The following is a 22,404-nucleotide window of genomic DNA, read 5'->3' on the forward strand; positions in this document are numbered from 1 at the left end:
GACAGCCCCTAGAACTCCAGGAGCGAGTGCTGCTGCAGCCTGTGCTGGTGTGTGAATCCGACAGCCTCGTTCGCTTCGTTGAAGCCATGAACTCGGGAAAGGCTTATCGAGGTCATCAGCCTCGCACTTGGCAGTCCCTGTGCCGTTTGTTTTGGCTTTAAAAAAAATCATTTTATTGGGGCTCATACAACAACAATCCATCCATCCATCCATTGTGTCAAGTACATTTGTACATTTGTTGCCATCATCATTCTCAAAACATTTGCTTTCTACATGTGCCGCCAGTGTGTCCCAGTTTTCCTTTGGCCTTCCTAACTCCATCTTTCCTCACTGTCTGAACCTGGTCCTTGGGTGAAATGGTTCTAACCCAGGATGACTTCCGTTCCAGACGTGAAGTCAGACGAAGGACCAGTCTTGGGAGGTCCTGCCCGTCTCTCTCCAACCAGTCAGCCTGGTCTCTTTTGTGACTGGGAGTTTTATTCCAGACTTTTCACCCTCTCGCTCCAGGATGTTCCCCTGCGATCCTTTTCCGAGCAGTTGTCAATGGCCGGCGGGCACCGCCCAGCCCTTCTGGTCTTGGTTGTGGAGACTGACTTTTGTGTGGCTCCTTGGCGAACAGAGTAGAAAGTAGACTGTATTACATCGCTCGCGTACACAGTGCTCTGCAAGGGATCTTGGTATCTCCTGGGAGACTGTGGTCCTCCACCTGCTGTGACGTACTTTTATAACCAGTCATCCGTCCTCTGCAGAGCACACGGTAAGACTTAGCCCCTATCATCATATGTAAGATTTTCCATCCTGGTATTTACATCTCGTACCTTTGCTCTCGAAATACAGGTGCGAGAAGCTGCTTATAAAATTTTCCTGTATCCCAATGCGGGCCAGTTGAACTGCCTAGAAGAACTACTCAGCCACAGAGACCGCTTGGCGAAGCTGGTGGGGTACTCCAGCTTTTCCCACAGAGCTCTCCAAGGCACTATCGCCCAAACTCCAGGTAAGCCTCATGCTGGCTCTCAGGCTAAAGGTGGGTGTTTAAGAAACCAAGCATAGTGGGCTAAGCACTGGGTCGCTCCTGCGAAGATTTAAAGTTAAAAACCCACCGCCATCGAGCTGATCCTAATGCACAGTGACCCTGCAGGACAGGGTAGAACTGCCCTTGTGAGTTTCCAAGACCATTGCTCTTTATGGAAGTAGAAAGCCTGGCCTTTCTCCCCCACATCAGCCAGTCAGTAGTTTCGAACTGCTGACCATGGGGTTTGCAGCCCAAATCATAACTCACTACTCCACCGGGCTCGCGACGGCATTCTCAAACTCGCTGACGTGGCGTCAGCGCTGACTCATAGCGACGCTAAAGGACAGGTAGATGGCTCCCCCTGAGTTTCAGCGATTCTTCGCACTTTACAGGAGGAGAGAGCCCCCGCTTCCTCCCTCAGAGCGGCCAGTGTTGTCGAATGGCTGGCAGTTGCCGTTAGCAGCCCAGTTGCGGACCTGCTGATCTCCCAGGGCTCCGTCGATGACAATACGGGCACTGGAAATAAGTCAGTGGTTTACCTCCTTGTGGAGGACAGAGAGCAAGATAAATATTAGTAAGTGCACCTGCCCAGGTATTGATTGTCTAAGCGCTGGAGCATTAGCCACGCCCCTCTGGCAGCAATGGGAGCCGAGTGAGAGGCGAGAGTCTTGTGCTGGCGGTGACTGTCAGGGTGCTGAGGCAGTGGCCGGGCCGTGGCTCGGTGCTTTGGCAGTTCGCTACCTTTCAAGTCTGGCAACTGCGTCACGATCTGATCTGGCAGTTCTGGGATGACGGGATTTGGCAGTTGTGTCATGGTGTACTCTGGCAGCTAGGTGATTGTGTAGTCAAACTTTGTTTTCCGATCTGGCGCGGCCATCCTCTGTTTTCGCCTAACACTGCTCCTCCTAACCACCTGACCACGTCAGTACTGAGGAGAAGGTGTCCCTGCTGAGGAGAAAGATTGTGCAGGGAAGGGGATGAGTGGGGTTGGTGTGGGAGGCAGGGAGTCGCTGAGAAAATGACTGTGAGTGAAGACTTGAGGAGGTGGGGGGATGAGTCTGTGGCCGCAGGGAAGGAGAGGTATGGGGGGACAGGGAGGGACCTGACAGGTGTGAGGAAGAGTCCCAGTGAGGGGCGTGTGGTGAGAGATTCAAATAGTCGTGATTGCACACTGACTGAGGTGGAGCCCCGGAGGCGTGCTGGGGTTACACATTGGGTTGCTAAGTTCAAGGTCAGCAGTTTGAAACCACCAGCAGCTCCGAGGGAGAAAGAGAGGGTTATCGACATGTCTAGGGTCCCAACCTCAGAAGCCGAAAATGCTGTGGGCGTTGGGGCCATTCAGGAGTCTATCTGGGCATGTGGCTGTGGACGGTGTCAGGAAGCTGAGCAACTTGAGATGGACAGGGAAGGGCTGGTGACACCTGAGCAACCAGGAGGAGGAAGGCAGGGGTGGAGGCAAAGGTGAGAGGGGAGCCTAGATGTGACAGGTGAATCAGGAACTTGGTTCACAGTGAGCCCTTTCTCAAGTGCGGGCAAGTGTGGCAAGGAGAATTGGCCAGGTACACGTTTCGGAGTAGATGCTTCTCCTAGGGGGAAGGTAAAAAGCCGAAGGTAGTGTGAAGTAGGTTATTTAGGGGGAACAAGCTCCCGGAGCTACTTGAAAATAGTTCTGGGAGGCAGCTAGTATGACAGCCTGCATTCAGAATTAAATTTTTAAGTAGCTACTATCCGCCTGCTTCCATCTCACATCTCCCGACCTCCACACCGCCGTGTCTGGACCTCCTGATGGCACTGCAAGTGCTCTCAGGGTTGCAGCCGACAAGACTAAGGAGCCCTGGTGTCACAGGAGGGTATGCGCTGAGCTGGTAGCCACAAGGCCAGTGGTTCAAACTCACCAGTCTCTCCAGCGGAGAGAGATGAGGCCACCTGCTTCCATATAGATTTGAACAGCCTTGGAAATGCGAACGCGTAGTTCTCCTCTGTCCTGTCCAGTCGCTATGGGTGGGAATTGACTCGATGGCAGGTTTTTGTTTTGTTTTTGTGTTTGGTATTTCAAATGCCCCTTACTGTATGTACAACTTAGACATTTAATGCTCTCCTTTCACTACCTCTTGGTATTAACCGCCGTGAGTCGGCATGAACTCAATGGCAGGGGTCTGTTTTGAGTTTCTGGTATGTCAACATGAACATATTTACTTGGAAGATTGTTGATGTTAAAAAAACCCAAATTTTTAATAAATGGTGTATCCAAACTGTACTGATTTTTATAAATGGATCAGCATCAACTCGTGTCTTTAAATTTTGCCAGAATGTTGGGCATGTCTGGAAAGCTTAAGTTTTCCTTTTATTGTAGATGTAACCCAAGCCAAACTCACTGCTGTGGAGTCTGCGCCGGGTCACTCCACAGGACCACCCTACAGGACAGGGTAGCACTGCCCGCGGGGGTTTATATAAAGCCCATCTTTCTCCCTGAAGTAGACAGAAACATTGACATTTCACTCTTTTTTTTAGTTTTCTATTGCCTCTTTACAGGGCAGAAGGAGAGGTGGCCTGATCCCATAAAGAGTCACAATCTTAGAAACCCACAGGGGCAGTTCTCCTCTGTCCCACGGGGTCGCTATGAGCTAGAGCCACCTCCTCGGCAATGAGTTTGGTTTGGTCGATTAGTGCGGTGCATTAGGTACTGGGGCTGCGACCACGAGGTCACCCCTCTGAACCCACCAGCCGCTCTGCAAGCGAGAGAGGAGGCTGCCTGCTCCAATAGAGAACTGCAGGCCAGGGACGGCTGTCCCACGCTCTCTTTGCATAGAGTTGACTCGATGGTAGCGGCTTTGATTTTGGATTGGCATGAACTCTTCACTCCGGGGCGCAATGTAGGGCTTTGGGCCATTACCATGCCACAGTCTGCTTGTCTGTTAAAGAGGTCATCATCCTCTAGTGCTGTCCCCAAGGTCTGTTAGCAGCCCCGTGCCGGCTTGAAAGTCAGCTCTCTGGGGGCCCCCCCCGAAGTGCGTATGTCAGGATCGCCGTTACGTAATTGTATTTCGTTTGTTCATTTTATTTCACGTGTGTGAACTTCTTTTGTATTTTTCCCCCTTCATTTCACTTTTAGAGACTGTCATGCAATTCCTTGAGAAACTCTCAGAGAAACTTTCTGAAAGGTCAGTTCTTCTCCACTCTTTAGAGTATTTGTCATTTATTTAAAAACAAAAGAAAAGACAAAGTCTGGATTTGTAAGTATTTGAGAAGGGACCGATTAAGAACGTCAGTGTTGGAAGGACACAAGTGCCCTCCAGCTGCTGATGCTGAAACCAGAACTGACACCCACCCTGCCCCGCCCCCCGGCCCCCTACCCCTGGCTGGCTAACTGCCCGGCACTTGTGTCCAGCCTGTGTCTGAAGGTTCCACGGCCGGGGATCCAACCACGGCGGGTCCATGACAGCCAGACTGCGCACACCCCTGGCCCGTGGTCAGCAGGGCTCCCTCTACAGTGTCCTGCCACGTTCCCAGTGCTGCCCTCGCCTTCGTGACTTCAACATGAGAGCCTGTGCATGTTGTTCCTTTCTGTTTGTTTGTGGTAGAAACGCAGTGGCTGTCGTGTGTGTTGCTGTGGCGTGTCTAGCACACACGCATGCACAGTTTCAGTTAGCCCCGGCTCTCGTTTGCCGTCCAGACCATCTCTAACTTGATAGAAGTCCTGGACCGTAGCACCGCAGCACGAGCAAGCTCGTCCTTTCCCCTGCCGTGCCGATCACCACCTTGTCCTAACCATGGTGACGCCCGTGTCTTCTAGGACCCTACGCGACTTCGAGATGATCCGGGGGACGAAAAGGAAACTCAGCCCTCAGCATGCCGTGAGTCACGCCATCGCGGGAGGGTTCCTTTAAAACCGTCCTCTAAACAATTAGTTCCCATCACTGTCTGTTCAGTCTGCAAGGTTGCTGTGATCTGCAGACAGTCCACGGGACAGACAGTCCACGGGATCCTGATTCTGAGTCTTGGTTCTGGTGAGTGTCAAGGTCCAGGCGGCCGAGTCTACAGGGCCTGGAAATCCGAGATTTCTGGTTTTTCGCTGACACATCTCTCTCTCTCTCTCTCTCTCACATACACACACACACACACACACACACACACACACACACACCCACACGTGCACGTGTACACACGCATCCATAAAAAGAGTAAAATAAACCCCATACTCACAGCCATTGAATTGATTCCGACTCGGAGCGAGCACATAGCCTAGCACTGCCCCTGTGAGATTCCAAGAGTGGAACTCTTTACAGGAGTCGAACGCCCCGCTTTTCCCCAAGGAGCTGCTGGTGGTTCTGAACTGCTGACCTTGCTGGTCACAGCCCAACATGTAACCACTGTGCCACCAGGGCTCCCACATATAAAGAAAGGGGAACAGATGCACACAAGGATACTGCCCAGGCAGAGGCCGCTGCCTCTCTGTAGACATGTGGCTGCGTGGTTTGAAGCCGATCAGCCGCACCGAGGTCTGGGTCAGCAGTGTTAAGGTCCCATCGGTGCTAGCCCCCGTTTATGGAGCTTAGCTGAGCCGGCCGTGTGTCCCCGCTCTGAGTGGTTGACGTAACCTTGCAGTAGGCACAGTTGTGCTTGCAGCTGGCGTGCTGGAGCTCCAGTTGGTGTGAGGCTGCATTGGGTTGCTGGGGCTGGCTTGCGGTCCCTCTATGGGAGCTGCAGCTGAGGCCTCTTGAGCTGGTGGCTGCTGCCAGAGCCCTGGTCCTAGGAAAGGTTCTGCTAAATGCACCGCATGGATTTAGGAACCATTTTCCAGCTTTCCAGCTATTCATCCTAGCAAACTCACAGGAGTCCTAGTGACCCGGGACTCTGCCATGCAGTCCGTTACTCGTGGTGACCTATAGGACACAGTGGCCCTGTCTCATTGGGTTTTCATGGCTGTCAATCTTGGCGGAAGCAGACAGCTCTCCCTCCCACAGAACAGCTGGCGGGTTCTAGTTGTGTGTGTGTGTGTGTGTGTGTGTGTGTGCTGGCACAGTGTTGGGCTGCTATCCAAGAGGTCTGCAGTTCAAACCTGTCCTGCCCAGAAAAATGGCTGGCATTCCATGGATCTAGTTAATACCACGTGCCTCTCCTGTAAAAAGTTAGAGTCACAAAACCCACAGGGGCAGTTCTACATTGTCACAAGTTCCCATGAGAAGCGCACAGTGACTGCTTATGGGAAAGGGCCCGCTGTGGAGGAACTGAGGCCCACGCTGAGCCTCCTGACCGTGGGAGGGCGATGAGCACGGTAGGTGGCGTCTCCAGAGCTCCTGGTCTGTGCAGGTGTCCTGCCTCGTGCTTCAGCCCTCTGAGGGAGGGCGCAAGATGAGGCCGCTGCTCCCATGGAGACTTGGAGCCTTGGGAACCTTCCGCAGGGTTGCTATCAGTTGGCATTGACTCAGTGGCTGTGGGTTTGGGTTAGTAGAGTTTTTTAAAAATTGTTTTCATAAAACAAGGTTTATGCTGAGACTGGTGTGTGCCAGGCATGGTTCGGGGACATAACAGGGAAGAATCCAACCAATTCCCTGTTCTCCTGCAGCTCACCCTCCACTGCGAGGTGACAGCCCTAAGCAGGGGCAAGTGAGTTAGTACTGGGGGCAGGGGGCAGGGGTGAAGGCTGCCCAGAGAGCTTCAAATCACCAGCCTTTGCGTTAGCAGCCAGTGGCAGGCATTTGAGTGCTGGGCGGGCCGAGAAGCTGGCAGGGGAGAAACTTCTGTGTTGGAGTAAGCAAGGGCCCGGTGGACAAGGGAGAATTTCCCCAGGTTTTACAATGGGGGCCGGTCGACTTGAACCCCAGGCAGCCTGACGTCACAGCCCAATCTCATCATAGCTCACAGGACAGTTTGGGGGAGATGAGAAGCCGAAGGAGCCCTGGTGGCTCAGTGGGAAAAACACTCGGCCACTAACCCTACCATCGCTGGTTTGGACCCAGCAATCGCTCTACAGGAGGAAGATGAGGCATTTGGCTTCGCTAAAGATGTACAGCCCTGGGAACCCTCTGGGCCAGTTCTGCTCTGTCCTACAGGGTCACTCCGGGTCGGAATCTATTGGGAATGCAGTATTTATTTGTTTGTTTATATATTTTTTTAATAAAAAAATGCATTCAGCAACTCTCGCTTCCCTGGGTGTCAGTCTTCCATACGAGTCGTCCAACGCAGCGGCTAGCCCGGGCCTTCTTTCTGGCCTGCTTTCTCGGCCGCCCTTCGCTCCCACTTCGCTTGGGTTGCATTTGAACTGCTGCGTTGGTATGGGAAGCACCCAGGAAGCGCCATAAGTGTCCCGGGTCGGGTTTTGAGCGAGGCTTGGTCTTCTCCTGGGCGCAGTGCCTCTCACTGATGGCAGCTGTGCCAGGTCGATTGGGGAGGAACACTCCTGCTGACATTCCTGCATGTCTATTACAGAGTTTGTTTGCTTTCTCCCCGGGACCCCGGGGGCTGGGGCTTACGTGTGTCTTGCCTCTCCCCGTTGGTAGGTTGGTAGACAGGGAGGTGGTGCCCACGCTGTGAGAACAGGTGAAGGTCGTGTGTGAGGTGTGTGTTTTAGGAGCCTCTCGGTTGGCATCCTGAGACCATGGTCGCCCTCCTAATTGTGACCTCTCCCCTCGCAGGAACTGATGCCCTGGGATCCCCCCTACTACAGCGGGGTGCTCCGTGCCGAGAGGTGAGTGTGCTCCGCTCAGGTGGGAGATGGGGGAAGGCAACGCATCTAGCGAGCACCTGGCAACTGCCAGCAGCCCTGGTGGTGCAGAGGGTCACACGTTGGGCTGCTAACTGTAAGGTCAGCGGCTCGACCCACCAGTGACTATGGGCCAAAGATGGGCTGTTTGCGCTTGTGAAGATTTACATCTTATCTTGGCGGGTGCGATGATTGGGCATCGACACACTGGTTTGGTTGACTTTCTGTGTCTCTTAAGAAGCCCGGTGGTGCAGTGTTTTCATTGCTCGGCTGTTATCGTAAAGGCTGGCAGTTCAATCCCCTGAGGTACTCTTCAAGAGACAGATGAGGCTGTTCACTCTTGGTAAAGCTCTACAGCCTCAGATCACCAATGGGCACAGTGCTCCTCTGTCCTGTAGGGGTAACGTGAGTTGGAACCGACCCGATGGCTAAGTAGGTTATCATGTCTAGGATGCCCTGGCAGTGTAGCGGTTCATTGCTTGGTTGCTAACCAAAAGGTTTGTGGTTCAAAGTCACCAGCTGCCCCATAGAAGAAAAACGAGGCTGTCCACGCTCGGTAAATCTCAGAAACTCTGTGGAGGCTGTTCTCCTTGGTTCTATAAGGTCGATATGAGTTGGTGTCAACTCAATGTTGGGTTTGGTCCTTTGTTTTTATAGCGACTGTGATCCAATTGGTAGTCCTGGTGACCTGGGTTATGCATTGAGCTACTAGCCACGGGGTCAGCAGTTCAAAACCACCAGCAGCTCCTTGGGAGCAAGATGAGGCTGTCTGTGCTCATAGAGAGTTACAGCCTGGGGAACCCACAGGGGCAGTTCTGCCCCGCCCAGTAGGGTTTCTATGAGTTAGCATTGACTGGACGGCAGTGAGGTTTACTGTCCACTCCGTTGTCCACATTAGAAACTTGTGTGCCTCTCACACTCACCCCCTCTGCTGGCAGGGCCCGCTCATACCTGGCCACAAGGGTATGCTTAGTCCCAGTGTCACACTTTACCTGGACACCGCCCCATACCGCCAAATCCCGCCAAGGCCCCTTCTTCCAGTGCTCCAGTAATTTCCTCGTGTGAAACTCCCACCCACCGAGCACGTGGCTCAGTTCTGCTCCAGGGAAGTTCCTTTACGTCTGTTTGAGGTAGCATGCAGTGACTGCCGCAGAGATGTTGCTGTGTCGTGTCTACCATGCACGCACAGTTTCAGTTCACACTGGTTCGCGCTTGCCTACTAGACCACATCTAACGTGATAGTAAGTACCGGAACGTAGCACGAGCAAGCTTGTCTTTTCACCTGCGGAGCTTATTCCTGGGATGCAGCCTCCAGCTCCCTTCTCATCTGTGAGTGCCCTGAGGACTGGGGCCCGCTAGAACCTGGCTGTGCCACCTCCTGGCTGGGGGGGCAGGCCGAGGCGCTCAGCAGCGGTCTCGTGGGCCCCTGAAGCAGTAAAGAATCCCCAAGCGCTCTACCACTCTTTACAGGAGTCGAAAGCCTCATCTCTCTCCCTGCAGACTGCCTTGTAGATCTGAACTGCTGACCTTGCGCTTACCAACCCAGCTCATGACCATTTCGCTACCTGGGCTCTTTAGAAGTAGAAGCTAACGCTCCAAAATTAGACTCTGTGGCGATTCTCACTCAACAACCACAAGGTGATCTGGGACACACGTGACCTGCTGACACCAGAGGACTTCAGTTGATCTGGGTTCGTGTTTCAGTTGTGATGTTAGGTAGGCGCTGTGGGGTCCGTATGATTGTTAGGGACCCCATGAACAACAACAAGACACTGGTCAGCCCCACGCCGTCCTGACAGTTGTTAGGTTTGAGCCCATGGTTGCAGCCGCTGTGTCCATCCATCTCTTTGGGGGTCATCCTCTTTGTTGGTCCTCCACTTGACCAAGCATGACATCCTTCTCTAGGGACTGCTCTCTCAAGTGTCACCACCCTCACTCTGAAGGAGCATTTCTGGCTTGACTTCTTCCAAGACAAAAAAATGTGTGTGTTCTTGCACCTCCTGGCATTTCCAGTGTCTTTACCGACACCATCATTCAAATGCATCGGTTTTCTTTGTTCTCATGAATTGCCCAGCTTTCACATGCACATTAGACAATTGAGAATTTCATGGCTTGAGTCAGGTGTCCTTTAGGTCTCAGGGTCATCTCCATGCTCTAACACTTGAAGATGTCTATGCAGCATGTTTTCCCAATGCAATGCATAGTTTAGTATCTAATCTGCTGCTTCCATGAGTATTAATTGTGGATCCAAGCAAGATTAGATCCTTGACAACTTAAATCTTTTCTGTTTTTCACAATGTTGCCTAGTCCTCTGTTTTTAAGGATTTTGGTTTTCTTTACATTCACACCAAAGACTGTAGTCTTTGATCTTCCTCAGTAAATGCTTCAAGCTTTTTTCACTTCTAGCAAGTTTCATTGTTAGTTTGCTTATTTGGTTATTGTTTTCAGTTGGATTCTCTAGCGAGGCAAAGCTAGTGATTGTGTGTGTGTGTATGTGTGTGTGTACATTTACATCAAGGGAATGGCTCACAAAGTTGTAGTAGCAGTCAAGTCAAGTCTGAAGGTCAGATGTTAAGTCCATGGGTCAGATGTTAGTTAATCTGAAGGCTTCTGACCCACATCGTGAACGCAAGATCAGCAGGAAGACTACAGGTGAATGAATCGATAAGTTCAGTTAAGTCAAATGGCAGGCCACTGATGGCTCCTAAGATTGCAGGCAATATGGCAGGCTGTCCGGTGGCGTTTAAAGGACCAGAGATGGAAAGGCCAGATGCAGGGTTCACACCCAAGCTTTGCCACAGCATCCCCTTATTTAGGAAGTAGTTCATACCTCTGAGGAAACTTTCTTTTGTTTACATCAGAGCTGTGATGTAAGTAAGGGGTTTGCATCCACCCCAATATTCTTTGAGCTGGTTGGGTATTCATAACTGATTGCATTATGGAGTTGGTTGACTTGTGTTAGGCCCCATCATGGGGAATTTCTAAGCCTTAATTACCAAACGATTGAGACTCCTGACCTAGCCAAGCAACCCTGAATCTAACTATCCCAGTTACTGATTGAGTAAGAGAAACAAGAAGAAAGGGATGTAGAATGCCTGAGAAGGGCTTGTAACAATTCAGGGGTTTAAAGGGCTATTTTAAGTAGCTTAAGAGCTAAGGACTCTATTTTGACTTGAGGCTTCAAATAAGGCAGAGCAAAACAAAAGTGGGCCGAGGCACTGTTAATATAAAAGAAAAGAGGGAAAACACACTAGTTTGATTTTGGAACCAGAAGAGTGAACAGCGTGATGATTTCACAATCCTTTTAAGATTCGTTGACTTTCGAGCAAAGCCTTAAATGTGCGGTTTGACATGGAATGAAAATAGAAGGGGCTTTTTCTGCTTTGAACCTTTCTTCAAGTTAAACCCAGGGGCTGTTTTTTTTTTCTTTTATGTTAAATACTTTTGGTTTATTTCAAGCTTCTGAAATGTCCATCGAGAGAAAAGAGTCTGTTGGCTAGAGGAGAAGGAGTTAAGACAAATGGGGGGGGGGAGATAAGTGAGCAAGCCTAAAAATCTGTAAATCTTAAGGAACAGCCAGATTTTTAATTTTTTTCTCTGTCCAGTTTTTTGTGGCTTCTCCAGATTTATTATTTTACTATAAATTATCTTGTTATTTATTATAAACTATTTAATTATAAACTGCCAGCGATACTTTGGGGCAAGGAGGTGAAGTTTGCATAGACACATTTTAAAAACACAAGTTGAAAAACGAAGACTAGCACAGGTTTCTGCTCTAAGTCATGCTGTCTTCTGATCTGGTCCCCAAACAACGAGGTAGCATGCCTGCCTGGTTCCCGTAAACCAGGCAGTCAAACTGGGGGCCCGAGGTAATTTCTGTGGCCAGAGATGCTCTTACAAGTCTGACTAGACCAGAGGATGTACACTGGTACAGATAGCAACTGGAAACACAGGGAATCCAGGGGGGATGACCCCTTCAGGACCAGTGGTGAGAGTGGCGATGCCTCCGGACAGCCATGATCTCAGCAGCCAGGTCTGAACAGAGAGAGGGAGGAGGAGAGCTCTTTGTCTAGTTTTAGTGTTTGGGTTGTTACTTTAGATTAGAGAGTAAAACGAATGCTTCATGTTAGCATAAGTATTTATGAAATCAACATTGAATTATAGCTTGGAGTAGTCAATAAATTCATACAATTACAAAAAAAACCAAATTGTCTCTCAGGCACATTCATGGGAATGTGTCTCCCTGCCCCCCCTCCCCCCTCCCTGGAGGCTTAGGGTGCCTCTCCAGATTTGATTTTATCTTTGAATGCTTCCGGGGCTTTACTTCTCTTCTGCCAGCAGTGGATATCAGTGCCTCACGGTCCACTTATTTTTGTGCTATTTTATATAAAGATAGTGACCAGGAAATGGAATCCCATAGCGTCTCCTCCTTGCTAGATGGAGTCCAAAAGTCTAAAGGGCATTCATACAAGAGGGCTTCAAGCAGTTTGTGGACAAATGGAATGAAAATGTTATGGGATGTCCCCACATGCTATTCGAAGCCTCCCCTCACCAAATGCAATAAGAATGCTCTGTGGTAGAACTATCCAGAAAGCACTGAGTGCCTATACACTCTCACGGGAAGATGGTAATGTGGTTTTCCATGGTGTGTTAGCCTAGGTAGACTAGAGAAACAAATCCATGGACACACATATATGTATAAGAAAGAGGTTTATATTCAAGAACAATTGAATATTGAGAAAACATCCCAGCCCAGTCCAGATCAGGTCCATAAGTCTGATGTTAGCCCATATGTCTGATACCAATCTATAAAGTCCTCTTCAGACTCATGAAACACATGCAACGAAGCCAAAATCAGGACAATCACAAGCCAGTGGGTAGAAAGTCTTTGGGGCCAGTGGCGTTGTAAGCATCTCAGTGCTGGCAGGGGTCTCTCTGTGGCTTCTCCGACTTCCGAGGTCTGGTTGTGTCCATGTGACTTGTCTTCTGCAATGTCTCCCAGGGAGTAGGAGAGAAAGAGAGAAAGAGAGAGAGATATGTCTTCTGCCTCCAAGGGGGAAGAACCAGAATTCTCAGGAGAAGGCCATGCCCACACAGAAGTCTCACTGGCTGTCTCCAGATTGACAGCCTAGACTCCACCCCTACACTCTTCATCCTTAAATTGACACCAGATTAGATGACTACCACACATGGTGAACCTATACACATGTCTTGTTGAGCGATTTTTTTGGGGGGGGGGTATTGTTTACAAATTAGCCTCTTTTTCATAAAGCCTTCCAAATCTGCAAAAGTAGAATGACTAAATCTTTACAGATAGGCCAAGGTAGTGTAGAGTCACTTCCCAGATTGAATCATTTTCAAACAATTTGCTTGATGGGCTTCACTCATCCTTTTTTCTTGCCTTTCATTTCCTTTCTCCCTTCTTGGTACTTCCTTCTTTGCTTCTGTTCTTGTTTTCTCCTTTGGTATTCAAACACAGTCTTTTAAAAATAAACCCTAGACCTCATGCCATGGTACGTATTAATTATGTATCCCTAAAGAGTAGGGGCTTTTTTATGTAACCCCAATATCCTCATTGCCTCAGAAAGTTCTCAGTAATTCACTGGCATCATCTACTCTCCAGTTTATATTCCTATTTCTTTGAAAGTCTTAGCATTGTTTCATGGGCAACTATCTTGTTTGAAGAAGCCCTGGTGGTGTACTTGTTATGAGTTTGCTGCTAACTGCAAGGTCACCAGTTCAAAACTACCAGGCTCTCTGTAGGAAAGAGATGGGGTGTTTTACTCCAGTGAATAGTCTTGAAAACTCACAGAGGCAAATCGATGCTGTCTTTTAGGGTCAGTATGAGTCAGCAACAAGTCAGTGGCATTGAGTTTGGTTTGTTTTAGGTATAATAACCCCTACATTGACAGGGAGCGGCCCAAAATTCAAGCTGATTGAGAAGGGGACATGGAACAAGGGATATGACTGCTGATGTCAGATGGCGCGTGATGGAAAGCAGGAGAATGCCAGAAGGACGCCCGCCGGCGCCACTGACTGCAAAAGCACCGGACTGTGCGCATCATAGCTAACTCTGTGGGGACATGGAAAAGAATGGCAATTCCACTTCTGTGTGCCCATGTGGAACCTGTACCTAGACCACAGGCAATCATTCAAGAAGACTAAAGGGATGCTGAGTGGTTTAAATTCAGCAAAGACGTGGGTCATGGGTGTCTGCTCCACCGCACTTCTTCAATCTGTATGCGGAACAAATAATCCAAGAAGCTGGAGTATATGAAGATGAATGTGGCATCAAGATTGGAGGAAGGCTTGTTAACAATCTGCCATACGCAGATAACAACCTTGCTTGTTGAAAGCTAACGTCAAAACAACAACAAGAAAACAACCTTCCCACCGTTGAGTCAATTCCAACTCATAGGGACCCGGAGGGACAGGTCACTGAGACTTAACTCTTTACTGTAGTAGAAGACCCCGTCTATCTGTGGAGCCGGTTGTGGTCTCAAGCTGCCAGACTCGCTTGTGGTTAATAGCTCAACACACAACGTCTGTGCCACCCGAGGACTTACAGCATTTACCGATGCACGTGGAAGACTGCCGCCTTCAGTATGGTCCCACTTCAACGTACGCAAACAAAAAGGAAATCCTCATAACTGGGCCAATAAGCACCATCAAGATCGACGGGGAAAAGAAAGGATCTTATTTTGTTTGGACATGGAAACAGCAGTCTGGAAATCAGATGACCTAGTGCAGTGGACAGTCTGCTGAAAGGACACCTTTAACGTTTTCAAAAGGTAGGTTCCTTTGCCTGATATGCAAGCCAAAGCTGGACAAGGAATAAGGAATCCCAGAGAAGAATTCAACGCGTGTGAAGTAATGGTGTTGGCGAAGAATGTGAAGCGCACCATGGACTGCAGAGAATAAATAAATCTGTCTTGGGAGAAGTGCAGTCAGAATCTCCAGAGAGGTAAAGAGGATGGGACTTGGCCCTGCGCACTGTGGGCATGTCAGCAGGAGGGGTCAGTTCTTGGAGGAGGACATCGTGAGAGAGAGGGAGGCCCTGACAAGATGGACGGACACAGTGGCTGCAGCGACGACCTCCAATATGAGACTTGTGACGACGGGGCAGGACTGGGCCCTGTGTCCTGCTGCACATCGGGTCCTGAGCTGACTTGACGACGCCTAACGACGACCACAACACGGTTACCTGGGAGGTAGTTAAACAGGTTTCCAGAACCATTCTGTTCTTTTGTAGCTGTCATGCCTTTGTCTAACCGAGGAGCAGTGGCACACATTCCAAGATGCCATCCAGCTGTGACATTGCAACCACGCTTAGGCAATCGCTCCTCGTGCCAAAGCCTGTTGCAGTTCACCGGCTGTTGAGAAAGTTGAAGGTGGCTTCTCCGACAGCCCGGTCAGACTGCTGTTTCCAGTGGGTGGTTCTGGCCGGGTCCACACAGGCCCTCTGGCAGGCGGTCCGGTCCATGGCGAGCTGCGGCACCGGGGCAGCGGCAGTTCTCTTTACACTCGCTTTCAGTTAGTGAATAGAACGAGGGCAGCCGCGGCCTCTGTTTACCCGTCTTTCCGTCCTGGATTCGGTGACTGCACTTCATTGTGCGGTAAATTTTCACTCAGTTCAGAGCCAAGGTTTTTGGAGTGAATGTCCAAGTTCTTTCTTTACCTTAATCCCAGGCGCATCCCGATGAAAATATCGGTCTGACTCACACTGTGCTTCAGACTATGGTTCATATAACTCAGAAGGCAACTAAAAGGGAATTTTTCTTTTCTTAAAGAGTTTTCTTGGCATGTAATTCGCATGCCACACAGTTCAGTAATGCAGTCCCCTCAAGAAGAGCTGCACCACCATCATCACAATCAGCTCTAGAACATGTTTCTTTGTTCTTGTGCTCAACACAGTTAGCTTCCCATCCCCCAACCTGCCTGCTCTGCCCCCAAGGTACCATTCATCCAGCTGCTATCTCAAAGACTCGCCTCTCCTGGATTTCATGTACAAAACACATGAACACAAAGTTAAACTAACAGTAATGAAGTAACGCATAGAAACCTCTCAAAAAGAAAGCTGAAAACATTAAAAACTTGAAGATATTTAAAATGGGTTAAAAGGGAATCCAAGAGGCGGGGTGTTACATCTTAACCTGAGTGCGTCGGTGGTTACGGAGGAGAATTTGCCTGTCGAGGGTCTCTTCTTGATGGCTACATGTGAGGCTCTGTACTTGTGGCCTCGATGCGGATTTGGTGATATCGTTCAACTCTGTTCTGAATCAAAAGCAGACAGGCGTAGTTATCCTGTACCCGCTTAACAGGTTGATGACGTAGTTTGTCTCTTGAGAATGGGTGAAGCCATCGGTAGCATAAGGAGTCCTGGGGCACCTGGTGCATGTGCCGGACTGCTAACCGAAAGGCCTGTGGGCAGACCCGCGAGTTGCTCCGCAGAACGATGAGCCTGTCCACTCCCGTGCAGACTGGCAGCCTTGGAACCCCTCGGGAGCACTTCCCCTGTGTCCAGGAGGGCCCTCAGGCTTCTGAATTGAGTCACAGGCACTGGGTAATAGACGAGCTGTCTTTAGCCAGAATGCAAAGCAGAGCCTTCATTGAATTGCATTCAGCAGCTGTGCTGGATGACAGTGCTTTTATTTCTGTCTCTTCGTTGAGGGGAACCAACGGATTCGAAGATTATTATTCCTGGCTCCAAGTCAGCGACGTATTTAAAACAACAACACCGCAACAAACTCACTTCCATCCAGTCCTTGCTGACTCAGCAACTCTAGGACAGGGTAGAGCTGCCTCTGGGGTTTCTGAGACGGTCACTCTTTGTGGGAGTAGAAAGCCCTGTCTTTCTCCTGAGGCGCGCTGGTGGGTTCAAGCCGCAGACCTCGTGATTAGCAGTACAACATGTTACTGCTACACCGCCAGGGAGGTACACGTCTCAAGAATAGTAGTATAACTCTCTAGTAGAGTGATAAGTGAATTTCAGGTGATGACAGGATGGCAGTGAAATAAAATCCTTAGAATGCAATTACATCTTGGTGCATTTTGTTTATGGAGCCCTGGTGGTGCTGTCGGGTAGGTAGTTGGATGCTAACCGCAGGGTTGCTGGTTTAACCCACTAGAGCTCCTTGGGAGAAAGGCCAGGCTGTCTGCGCCCACGTAGAGGTACAGCCTCAGGGTCACTGTGAGTCAGAGTTGACCCGATGGTCCGGGCTTGTTTTATGTTGATGTGAGACACTGGTTCTGACTGGCTGGCAAAGGTCTCTGTGCGGCCTGTAGTGCTTGCTCATTGTGCTGGGTCTCCCAGTGAGCCAGGACAAGTCTCACAGGTAGTATCTGCAAATGAGGAACCAGCTGTGAGCACGCTCAGCTGCTTAACTGACAGTCCAGCCAGAGGCCCCTTGGAGGAGAGACCTGGTGGTCTTTGGAAAATCAGCCCTTGAAGACCCATCCGCGGGAGCACAGTTCTACTCTGACACACCAGGGAGTCTCCAGAAGTCGAATCTGCCTCACTGCACGCACCTGGCTACGTAAAGATGGGGTGGCCCCCCAAATTCACAGGCAGATCTTGAGTTTGACGTTGTCTCAGCAGGTCTATGAGTATGTACAGAGAGCATCTGTACCCAAGGCCGGCCGAGCTGTTTTCAGTTGCCACACGTGCATGTGAAAACTGGACAATAAGTAAGAAGAGCAAAGAATTGATGCTGTCGAATTATGGTGCTTGTGAAGAATATTCCAAGTACCGTGGGCTGACAAAAGAGCAAACAAGTCTGTCTTACAGTCAGGGTCCTCCTTGAAAGTGAGGGTGGTGAGACTTTGCCCCACATACTGTGGACAGTTATCAGAAGGGACCAGTCCCCAGAGAAGAACATCAGGCTTGGTCAAGTAGAGGTCAGTGAAGAAGAGGAAGACCCTCAGCGAGATGGACTGACATAGGGGCTGGAACCACGGGCTCCAACCAAACAACAGCTGGGAGGGTGGCACAGCACCAGGCAGTGATTGGGTCTGTTTTCTGTAGGGTCGCTATGAACCGGAACCCACTGCAGGGCAGCTATCAGTCCTTTGAATCTGGCTTTGCGTTCCTCAGAATTTATATATATAAATTTTTATATCTATATAAATATAGATACAGAATTTATATATGTAAATATATATTTTTAAATATATATACACACATACGTGATATGTTATAGTTTTTTAGAGAAAATGAAGAGGCCAGTGGGAGTTGGGGCAGGAGACTCAGAAGTATCTCTTTCACAAAGGTCTCTTTGCCATCTCCACAGCCACTTCTGCGCCCTGGTGGCCGGGGCCTCACCTGTGTGCAGGTGGAACAGGAAGGTGGAGAGGCAAGGCTTGGAGGTCCCCACAGGGGCCTTCAACACACCTGGAGTGGGGCGGCTGCCAACCCCTGACCTCTCCCACTTCCCCAGCCCCTCCCTGCTGTGTGTTGGTGGAGAAGGTGTGGTGAAGGTGGTGGGGGGCACCATGCTGTTCTTATCCGAGACTGGCTGGTGCGCTGCGCAGCTGGTGAGTGACTAGGGGCAGGGGTTGGGGGCACGCTGAAGCCAAAGCGAGGCCTGGCCCACCAATATTTGCATAATGATGGTCGGGTGCTAACCATGCTGATAAGTGAGTCAGAACCAGGCTGCCACCTTGGAAGAAAACCAGGTCAGAAAATCCCTCAAAGTGAAGTTAGACACTTGAATGCGTTCTTCAGCTACTGTGATCCTCAATAACTAAATGGACAGGAAATTGAATTGACCTTCCTTCCCCCAGGTATAATATCGAGCCCAGTTTATACTGCCCGTTTTTCTCTCTCGGAGCCTGCATGGAAGGCCTGAACCTCTTGTTTAACCAGCTACTGGGGATCTCCCTGTATGCCGAGCAGCCTGCGAAAGGGGAGGTGTGGTGTGAGGACGTCCGAAAGCTGGTGAGCATCCCCGTTGGCATAGGGCCTCATGACTCTGACCTGCCCGTTCGGGCCACTGGGTGAGCAGCACCTTCATCTGTAGCCCAGCTGTGCCCTGGTCGGGCCCAGGGGAGGCGCATCCCCCCTCCTTTGTGTGTCCCGAGGAACCCAAATTGCTCCATCTGAGTTAGGACACTGTCCAGAGAAACCTTTTCTTCCAAGTCACTTGGTGGCATAATGGTTGCTCATTGGGCAGTTCAAAACCACCAGCTGCTTCTTGGGAGAAAGGTGGGTCTGTCTACTTCCTTAAAGACTTACACTGGCTCAGAAGCTCACAGGGGCAGTTCTACCCTGCTCTGTAGGGTCATGATGGGTTGGCGTCAACTCGATGGCAGTGAGCTTGGTTTTGTTTTGATTTTTTTTTTACTTCTGAGATAGGAGCCCTGGTTATGCAGTGGGTTACCTGCTTTCTACTAACAGCAAGGTTGGTAATTTAGACCTGCCAGCCTCTGTGAGGGAGAGAGCCGAGACTTCCTGCTCCCGTAAAGATGTACAGCCTTGAACCCTGGGGAGCAGTTGTGCCCTGTCCTACAGGTGTGGTCTGAGTCCCAACTCAATGGCAATTGGGCTTTCTTGATTTATTCTTGAGAGAGGTACCCTGGTGGCACTGTGGGCTAAGCTCACACAGGTTGCTAACCAATTGGTCGGTAGTTCAAACCCAGTAAGCTGCTCCACAGGAGAAAAATGAGGCTGTCTGCTCCTGTAAAGATCGACAGCCCTAGAAACCCTATGGACCGATTATATTGTGCCCCAGAGGTCACTATGAATTGGACGGCAGGGGATTTGGCTTGTTTGGGGTCAAGGAACGCTGATGTGCAACGGCTAAAGCACGTAGCTGCTAACCAAACAGTCAGTTTGAACCCACCAGCTGCTCTCCAGAAGAAAGCTGTAGCTATCTGCGTCTGTGAGACCACAGCCATGTGGAGTTCTAGTCTGCCCTAAAGGGCTGGTTGGAAGCCGAATCAACTCGATGACCACGGGTACCTCTGAGATGGGCATTGATGAAAGTGCTGCTAGCTTCCACCTGAGGCCAGAAGCTCCGTTGTCTAATTTTTTGAGTCAAGGTGTGTGGGTTTTCCACTTGAAGGCAAATTCATTTGGCCACTGTAGTTCTTTAGTGAACACTTACTCCTGACTCCATTGTGGGGTGGTTTGAGATTACTTGTGTTGGGGGGAGGTTATTATAAAGGTTTGGCAGTTAAGACAAAGGGTCTAAACAAGTTCCTGTCCGGTCCTGGACCCAGCCTTCCTGGGACAGGATCATTGGACAGAGAGTACATACAAGGATGTGTGTGGGGGGTGGAGGCGGCGATTTGACTCTATTTGAGACCAGGTGAGATGTGGAGAAATTGTCCATATACCAACGAGACAGGTCAAGGGCGCGAAGGGGGAAATTTGGACACAGCATGCACAGAATTCGTGCAATATCAGAGGACTGAGTTTCCCAGAGTCCTTTGCTCCCTTGAGCGGATGTTTCCCACCCATAGGAATTTCCCTGAGAATCTCTTCCGTGACCAATTGCTTAAGAGTCTGTGTGTACTAGGGTGGAATCAGCAACACTGAGACCAGCCACGCTGCCTGGGGAGGTTTACTTCCTCTGAGGAGCTACGCAATAAACTTCTCTTTTGGATCCCCTAGGTTTCCCAAAGTAAATCTTTATTTTGGAAAGACAAGAACCCAAACTCTGGCAACACCAGGGACTTCAAAAGTTGGTGGGGAAATGCCCATGTTCTTTTAACACAGTTTTCCTCGAACCTTCTGATGTGCCCTTGAGGTGGCTGTGGGCGTTGTATGATGTTTCTGTGTATGGGATGGGCCCCGTTCACCATTGTGTGTCGCTGACATTTTCTTTCTCCCCAGGCTGTGGTTCATGAGGCCCAAGGATTGCTGGGATACATTTACTGTGATTTTTTCCAGCGAGCTGAAAAACCATACCAGGTGACTTGGTCTCGGTAAACTTGTCCGCAGTTCATCAGAGTTTATGGGAGCTTTCAAGAGCATGGTTGTTATCCCTTGCTATTTAAGAGATCCTACTTAGGATCCAGAAGCCCTGGTGGCCCTGCCGGGTGCGCAGTAGGACTGCCAGCTACTTACTAGCCGCTCCTTGTGAGAACGATGAGGCTGTCTGCTCCCGTAAAGATTTACTGCCCTGGAAACCCTAAGTCGAGTTCCTGTGAGTTGGAATTCTACCTGATGGCAGAGGATGGGTCAGTTAAAATTAGTAAATACATACATTTGAAACTAGGGTAAGTTTCAGAGTAAAATTTATGAAAACAATGATACGAATCTGTATCCATTGTTTCTATCAGGGCACTGAGACAATGATCGTTGTAATGATGGGGAAAAAGCAACAGCAAAAGACCCCCATTGAGTCAGTTCTGACTCACAGCAACTATAGGACAGGGTAGGGCAGACTAGAACTCCCCTGTGGGTTCCAAGGCTAACTCTCTTTAGGAAAAGAAAGTCCCACCTTTCTCCCATGGAGCACCTGGTGATTTCGAACTGTGGACCTTGGGATGAGCAGCCCAACGCATAATTCCTATGCCACCAGGCCTCCTAGTAATGGGAGCTGACGTTTATTGCTCTTTCACGTGTTAGGCAGCAAGCCAACTAGTTACTCTGATTATGGGGAAACCGAGGCACAGAAAAGCTAAGTTACTTACCCAGAGTCACTGGACTGGAAGTGCTAGGATTTGAACCCACACATTTTGAGTGGAGCTCCAGCTCTCAGCTGCTTACACATTGGACAGTGAGCCCAGTTTGGAATCACAGAAGCTAGGCCCCCACGGAGAGCTTGCCAACTGCCAGACTCGCTCTCCGAGGACAGAGGCGGGGCTCGCCTCCGTTATCAACCTCTGCAGGCCGGACCTGCCTGACAGCCGGCTGCAGGGAGCGCTGGGCCGCATGCTCTGGGACGGCAGACAGGAATGAGAGTGTCGGTACCTTGTGTTGGGCCGAGGAGCCCTGGTGATCCAGGGATGAAGCACCCGGCTGCTGACCCAAAGCTTCCCGTGGCTGTCTGTTTCTGTAAAGACGCCCAACCTTGGAGAGCCCGCGGGGCCCTTGTACTCTGTCCCTGGAGTTGCTGAGTCAGGAGTGACTCGGAGGGAGTGTTTTGGGTTGGGTTTGGGTGGGTGCATTACACAGCTCGAAGCACTTTTAACAGATGGTAGCGTGTTCTAGCTTCAGAGGCACGCTGTGGGATTTATGAGGTGGTGTCCTAGAGAGAAGGCTCAGAGCAGATGCTGGTTGGTGCCGAAGAGGGGCCCAGGACTCAGTCCTGCGCTCTCTCCCTGCGTGGTTGCGGGAACAGAGCACACCTCAGGGACGAAGGTCTGCCTGTGCTTAGTGCCTGTTGGCGCAGGCCATCGGTGCGGAATTCCAAGACAACAGCAGTCTTCCCACGACCTCTTCCTGGATCATGCTGGCCCCCAGGGCAGCTGTGAAGAAGAGTGAGCAATTAGTGTGCCCGCCTCGGCCTGCGGCTGCACATGCCTCGCTCTGTGGTGTGTTAGGGCCGACACTTCCAAGTGATAAGCGGGGAGCTCGTCCAGGCTGACGCTGGGACAGAGACTGGTGGGACCCTGAGACCGGCCCCAAGCCACCTCCCATGTGTGGAACTAAACTGGGCCCTGTGGCTCCCTTCTCACCCCCACAGGGGACAAGTCTACGAGGGGAACACAGGGAGGCAGCCACACTGTAGAACCACTGGCC

General features: G+C 50.3%; 1 protein-coding gene across 1 annotated transcript in view; it reads left to right on the plus strand.

Moving 5' to 3' along the window:
- MIPEP (mitochondrial intermediate peptidase) overlaps window positions 1-22,404 on the plus strand; it is a 127,349-nt gene that overhangs the window by 15,068 nt on the left and 89,877 nt on the right. The window contains exons 7-12 of the mRNA XM_075562822.1: window positions 838-994; window positions 4,125-4,173; window positions 4,806-4,866; window positions 7,648-7,700; window positions 18,498-18,651; window positions 20,551-20,628. Of these exons, the coding sequence (XP_075418937.1) occupies window positions 838-994; window positions 4,125-4,173; window positions 4,806-4,866; window positions 7,648-7,700; window positions 18,498-18,651; window positions 20,551-20,628 (552 nt within the window). The remainder of the gene's footprint in view (window positions 1-837; window positions 995-4,124; window positions 4,174-4,805; window positions 4,867-7,647; window positions 7,701-18,497; window positions 18,652-20,550; window positions 20,629-22,404) is intronic.

Source organism: Tenrec ecaudatus, chromosome 11, assembly GCF_050624435.1.
Source record: "Tenrec ecaudatus isolate mTenEca1 chromosome 11, mTenEca1.hap1, whole genome shotgun sequence".
Classification (NCBI taxonomy): Eukaryota; Metazoa; Chordata; class Mammalia; order Afrosoricida; family Tenrecidae; genus Tenrec; species Tenrec ecaudatus.